Source organism: Podarcis cretensis (assembly GCF_951804945.1).
Source record: "Podarcis cretensis genome assembly, chromosome: 9".
Lineage (NCBI taxonomy): Eukaryota > Metazoa > Chordata > Lepidosauria > Squamata > Lacertidae > Podarcis > Podarcis cretensis.
The window spans coordinates 42,385,931-42,393,014 of record NC_137178.1 but is presented as its reverse complement, the minus strand read 5'-3'; the positions used below and the strand labels follow the sequence as shown (position 1 = coordinate 42,393,014).

The 7,084-nt window shown below is 40.1% G+C and overlaps 1 protein-coding gene and 1 long non-coding RNA gene across 2 annotated transcripts in view; one reads left to right on the top strand and one right to left on the bottom strand.

Moving 5' to 3' along the window:
* Positions 1 to 994: 994 nt before the first annotated feature.
* Positions 995 to 3,690, top strand: LOC307224039. Its single transcript, XR_013842387.1, has 2 exons — positions 995 to 1,934; positions 2,273 to 3,690. It is a non-coding gene; the product is annotated as an uncharacterized lncRNA (long non-coding RNA).
* Positions 3,691 to 4,540: 850 nt separating this feature from the next.
* The window catches only part of GUCY1B1 (guanylate cyclase 1 soluble subunit beta 1), a 45,261-nt gene continuing 42,717 nt past the window's right edge, over positions 4,541 to 7,084 (bottom strand). The window contains exon 14 of the mRNA XM_079990453.1: positions 4,541 to 6,515. Within this exon, the coding sequence (XP_079846579.1) occupies positions 6,492 to 6,515 (24 nt within the window). The 3' untranslated portion in view covers positions 4,541 to 6,491. The remainder of the gene's footprint in view (positions 6,516 to 7,084) is intronic.

The following is a 7,084-nucleotide window of genomic DNA, read 5'->3' as shown; positions in this document are numbered from 1 at the left end:
GAAATCCTGGAGTGCCTCCGCCAATCTGTGTAGACAGTGCTGAGCTAGAAGGACCAATAGCATCAAGCTATATAGCCCTGTTCACATGCGGAATTCTGTCCTTAATTACAAAAGGTATGCCTCAGGGAGCAGCTGAAGTAGTGATACAGCTTTTTTTCTGTTAAAAAGGAAAAACAAATCCCTCAACTACCTCATCTTTGAGGACAGGCACACCTTCACTTGAAAGTTCTTCAATTCCTCCTCTCCCACAAAAAAATAAATATTATTTCACATTTGATTCAAACAATCAAAGTGGCATCTTGCTCTGGGCTCTAAAAGACACATTTCTTCTGAATAGCCAGATGCATAGGGACCTGGGGCAGGAGAAAGGTGTGTGCATGCATGTGCACACACCTGGATTCAACTATCATATTTTACCATCAATTGAAACGTTCAGGTGAGCAGAAATGTGTACAGTATACTGACCAAATGATAAGGTGCTTCCATTTCCATCTCACCTAAACTCAGTTTACATATCTACACCTTTCTTTGTGCATCCTCACCATTTGATGTACATCTTGCTAATTCTGAACATCTTTCCTGTCGTGATATTTGTCTGAAATACTGAAGTTTCAAAATACTTCCATGATTCAGGTTTCACTGGAACTCTTTTTAAGAGTGTTAGGTAATACTCACAGGAACACATTTTCTTGAGAGCGGTTGACATTTTTAATTGCTTGGATTTGGATCCTAATTTTTATTATCTGTTTAGAATACCAAGTGTTATATCACATTCCTTGCTGGAAACCACATACACACAAAGGCTGGGTGGAGGGGGAAGAAAGAAACAAATTGCTTTTCAGGCCAAGGGAGCCGGTGTTTGTCCACAGACAGCTTTCCAGGTCATGTGGCTAGCATGACTAAACCATTACCGGTGCACGGAGAAGAAGAAGAAGAGAAGAAGAGTTTGGATTTGATATCCCGCTTTATTGCTACCCGAAGGAGTCTCAAAATGGCTAACATTCTCCTTTCCCTTCCTCCCCCACAACAAACACTCTGTGAGGTGAGTGGGGCTGAGAGACTTCAGAGAAGTGTGACTGGCCCAAGGTCACCCAGCAGCTGCATGTGGAGGAGCGGAGATGCGAACCTGATTCCCCAGATTACGAGACTACCACTCTTAACCACTACACCACACTGGAGGACAATGACAAGTGCCAGAGCACACGGAAACACCATTTACCTTCCCGCCACAGCGGTACCTATCTACTCACACAGGTATGCTTTTGAACTGCTAGGTTGGCAGAAGCTGGGACAGAGCAACAGTTCACCCTGTCGTGAGGATTTGAACCACTGACCTTGCCATCGGCAAGCCTAAGAGACTTAGTGGTTTAGACCACAGTGCCACCCACTTTACCTTTATTTGAGGATTATTATTATTCCGTCCATATATTTTCCATTACTTTCTCCTGAAGGAGCACAACATAATGATGGCATGTAGGATGTGTGACTTATTTTAAACTAGTAAGTGGTCTGGCTTTGCTATTTTTCAGCTGAACAATTAGTTCTTTGAAATCCTTAAGGACTGAAGGGAAACATCATGCCAGCCTACACCACTTGTACAACAGTTAGCCTGTGGAGGACACTGCCACCTCTTGAAATGTAACAGCACAGTCTGTGACTTTCTGCCATAGTTTAGCTAACTCAAAAAGTCACACAAACATAACCAGTGATCAATGGAGCTTACTGTTTACTGATCAGTTAAAATAAACAGATTGGGATCCAAAGGCCAGGTTTCCCACAGAAGCTATTTACATACCCTGAAATGTTGCTCCTGAAAGTCAGGGTAATTCCAAGAGTGGCATCAAGTGCAAGTCAGAAACAAAGATCAAAAAAGTCCCTGTATGCATGCAGATGCTATAGGTGCACACAGGGGCTGTTGGGAAATATGCAGGAAGGCTTCAGTCTAGTAAAGGTAACGGGACCCCTGACCATTAGGTCCAATTGTGACTGACTCTGGGGTTGCGGCGCTCATCTGGCTTTATTGGCCGAGGGAGCCAGTGTACAGCTTCCGGGTCATGTGGCCAGCATGACTAAGCCACTTCTGGCATACCAGAGAAGCGCACGGAAACGCCGTTTCTACTTGCACTTTGACATGCACTTTGACATGCTTTCGAACTGCTAGGTTGGCAGGAGCAGGGACAGAGCAATGGGAGCTCACCCCGTCGCGGGGACTCGAACTGCTGACCTTCTGATCGGCAAGTCCTAGGCTCTATGGTTTAACCCACAGTGGAAGGCTTCAGTCTAGTAGATCATCCATTTATTTAAATACTTTCAGGTTTTAAACAAGCCAGTGCAAAGTTCTGTTTATATGGAGAATTGTCTTTATGACAGTTTGTAATATCAGCACCAAAATCTGAATCACCAGTAAACACCTCACCACTTCAAAATAGTTTAAATTATGTCATGCCAATTTTGAGGTACAAACATTGTACAGCAGAATTGATTATGCAGCAAGAGCACACAGCAGAAGGACACATCAACTAATGGTTAAATACCATAATGACAACTCAAACAGGCCAGCTGAATAAGAGAGAACATGACTTTTACAATAGGTATTGATTCTAGCCGGTCCTCCATTCTAAAATGCCAATATGCTTTGAATAGATTGTCTGCTGGGTCTTTTACTGACTTTTTAAAATCCCGTTAATTATACAATATTATGGTTTCAGGACAATAATATATCCTTCCTTATTTAGAAATGAAACTGAGTTTTTTGTTTTGTTTTGTTTTGGTTTTGGCTTAGCAACCATCTTCATTGCAACTGCCTGATCTCACCTCAGAGTGTGAACTCTGGAACATATGTCTGCATGTGGTTTTTCACAGAACTTCTCGAAAACAGTGAGGAAATGACCTTTCAAAAAATTCAAATATGTTGTGAATTGATATCAGCTATTCTCAGTATCAGGCTTCCCCATACCTCTAAACTTAACTTGCATTTTCATAGCAAGAACCTAATTACTACTGGAAAGTTAGATATGCTCCAATTTTTTTTAAAAAAAGTGTTCACAAGTATGCACAAGCTCTCCCCATTTGCTATTATGCATATCCTTTTCTTCCATTCTGTGAAGTGTATTGTTTTAGCTCAGCACAAAGTCTGTGGAATCCCAGTATCTTGACATGACCTTTATTTAAACCCTGTATGTCAGTTATTGTTTTATTTCTAACTTTACAACCCACTCACATTCAGCATTTTCACGTTGGCTATTAATTTATAGACAAATGGCCACCTGTGAATTTTTACGGAAATGAGGGAAAGACCCATTTCAGTTTTTATAGTGCAAACAACTCAGCCAACTGTACCATTAGGCAGGGTGAGGGAGATTTGAATTTAAAATGAGAGCGCTGAGCATCTTTTTTTCAAAAGCAATTTAGTGCCCCCAGAAGCATGGTTATAATTAAGAAGTGTGTAATAGATTTGCACCAATGTTAAAGGAACGATGGTGCTGGAAACCTTAAGGCTCTTTGTATCTTGTACCCACCATGATTTGTCTCTAGCAGCTACCATTCCTGTCATTTTAAAGGCTTTGAACTGTTGTTGATAGCAGCTGTTTCTGGCATTAATCAGCTCTGCAGTTCTGATGCAGTATTATAGATTGCAATGCTGGAAGAAAATAAAATATACTGAGCTGGTTTAACTTTTATGGAAACTAACCTTATGTGAGTTTCTTTTTTGTTTGCTTGTTTTGCAGGTATGGAAAATTCTAGTATTTGGTTCTAATAAGGTTTTCCTTTGGAACATAAAGTACAATGAAAATATGGACCTCAGCCAACATAGCACACAAATGTGAACACTCAGGCATCAGTCCCCTAAGTAAGTGTGTTTGGGGCTGGAACCTAAATGAATAATGCAAAATGAAAAGATGTGTGCTATTACAGTACAAATTTAAGCTCTATTATAAACAGGCTGGCTTTGAAGATTCTACTAAAGTAGCGAGGAGGGAAACCTCCCCTTCTTAGGAGATGCAAAAGTGGTGACAAAGAAAGCATACATACACTTTCTTCTCGCTTAGCTGAGCATCCAAATAGACCCTAAAGCAAATGCAGCATGACATACACTAGCAGGCCCAATCTGAGATTTTTTGGGTGCGTGATTCATAGATTTCTGGAAATCAACCATCAAAATCTCAGCTCTATGGTTTGCAATGGAATGCAGCCTACGGATTCAGTGAGTCTGCCATCAAGCCATGGGCTACAACAAGGGTGAATATAACCTTCTTCAGCCTGAGGGCCACATTCACTTCTGTCCAATCTTCTATGCATCATGTGCCAATGGTTGGTGGGGGCAGAGGCAAAAGTGGGAGGAGCAACACATGTAAACATTCACCTTTCTACAGCAGGCTAGCTTATATGCAAACTCACAAACGCCATCCGAACAAGCAAGGGGCATCACTCAAGAACACATTCCGGCCAGGCAAAAACTCTTCATATGTGAGGCAGGGCCTAAGACTCCCCACCCTTGGATTATGATCTACTTAAATAAGGGAGACTTAATTCAGAAGACAGGGGATAAATTGTATTTATTATACCATTTCCAATATTAACATACGGTTTTCCACAGGGAGAAACCCATTCAGTGAGAAAAAGCCCATAATTTAAAGACCTTCCTTATACACCTTAACATAAAACATTTATACATATATTTTATGCTTGTTAGATATATATATGTATATAAACTAGAGACTGACAAATTTTATACATTACATTCATATTTATGTATATATACATATATGTACATGTTCATATCTTATAAAGGCATCATCAAAAAATATGAAATGAATTAGGATTCATTGTATTATTCCTACAATATATCTAAACTGAGCTCATTAGTTTTGACAGGTTTGGAATACAAGATAATCAGAAGTTCATAAAAATACAAGTGCAGCTCACATTTACACGGGTCTATGTAGGCACACATATGATGAACCTAGATAATGAAGGTTCTTTATATAATAATGGACATACTTTTTTTTCAAGCAATAAAACAAGGCTTGATAACTATATCCAAAACATATCTTTCACTTATCGGGAAATACTATAAAATAATACCGTTGCCTCAATTTCACCCAAGAGAGCATTCTGACTAGATCCTGGGGAAAGCAAATTTCAAGGGGAATCTTCAAGAATGCACAGTGGGTTTTGCCACCATGCTAATTGTGGAAATAGGCTTCTTGCATAGTGCACATCTGATCATTCCTGGTGCTCTGCCCAGAGGGACAGGGCAACAGAAAAGACTGTATGGTAGAAGCCTAATGTTTTAAAATTCCTAGTGCCTTTGGAGAGTAACTTCTTCCTTTAAAAAGTACAAAGCATGGCATTTTCTTCAATAACAATCTTACTTGTATTCTTGGATACTTTTGTGGGGAGGAACAGCTATTTGCCTAATCCATGCTTTGTAGCCTAACCATGCTGTGCATTCAGGGTCATTTTGCACATGCCTATACTGTATATGTCACATGGGACACTCTTTGCCATTGCCTCTGTATGGGCCTTGCAAGAAGCAGAATGACAGAGACCTGTGACTTATTATAGGTCTCCTAATTTCAGAATAAACTTCTGAATTTCAGAATAAAGCCCCCCCCCCAATTCTTCATTATTATGGACCTCAAGGTTGGGTATCCAATTTTTTCTTTGAAATGTCCCCTGGTCCAAAAAGTAATAATATCATTATGCATTATATTAAAAGTTGTCCAACAACCTATTATGCAAGTATGCATGAATCATCTTTACCCCCAGAATTCAGTAGGAGAAATAGGAGAGAACACAATTAGATTTAGAACAGAAATTGACTCACATTTCCTACTATAACATAATATTAAACAACCTACCCTTCTCTTCCATGTACAAAATGCGTATGTTGCATCAGCAGACAGTCAATACATAGTAAAAGAGCAACCACCAGCGTACTGAAGCTACCTTCTAGAACAAACTGCAATATTTCACAATAGCAGATTGGAGGAAAGCAGATGGATTAGTATAAACTTTACAACAAAATGCCAAATCACGGCTATAAAAATATCAGTTCTCTGAGCTCATGATGCTTGCTATCAATTGGAATTTTTTCCCTCGCAGAAACAGTTTGAGTTACAGCATCATAAAGATCGTGGTGATTAGTCACTAAAGATGTAGATGAGAAGCATATGTGTGAAGCACTATATCCCTTATGGCATGTGAAAAAGTTTGTGTTAGATAAAGAATGGGAGACCAAAGACATTGAGATACACAGACCCACAGAAGACCTACTACAATATCAAAAGGGGAGTGACCAAAGAGCAGCACGGTGGGAGGGGGGCAGAGGAGCTTAGTGAAAATGTTATTGTTTGGCACAGTTCGGATGAACAAACAGAAGAGACACAAATGTAGCAACAGCAGTCACATCTAATTACAAACAGGCTGTATTAGTGGCAGGACACAGTGTTCCACTCTGTTCTTTGTCTTCTTGCATTTCGCCTGGCTCAGTTAGCATCATGCGTTACATCCTTGAAGGCATGCGAGAAAAGTTTGAAAAGGAAACAGTTGAGCTTGTGGTAATAATGTGTGATAAGTTAAGATATATTCTCACATGGGTGCAACAAATTAAAATGGTGTTTGAGGAAGCACATACTTTATGTATCTTGGTAGTGACACTAACCCATATTTAACCATGGGAGTTACTCTCAAGTACACTTGATAGTTTAAATTCCTATAAAATAAGAAAATACCTCCTCACGGAGGTCTCCAATTGCCTTGTGGAATCTGAAACATTCCACAATATTGATGTTTGAGAAAATTCCCATTTTAAAACAGGACTCTGCTACTGTCATATGCCAGCAGTAGGGCAGCAATAGGCCCAATTCAGGCAGGTTCTCTGAGAGGGACATTTTATTCCTGCCACCCCCTTCTTTTGCCTTGGATGGCATGAGCACTAGGGATGGAGCACTGGCTGTGCAGCTTCTTCAAGCCCCATCCCAGCAAGGCAGGGGTTAGGACTGCGCACTAAAGCAATTAGTTAGCTACTTCTGCTAGCAGTTCACAATCTGTTAGAATATAAATCTATTGCTCTATAGTA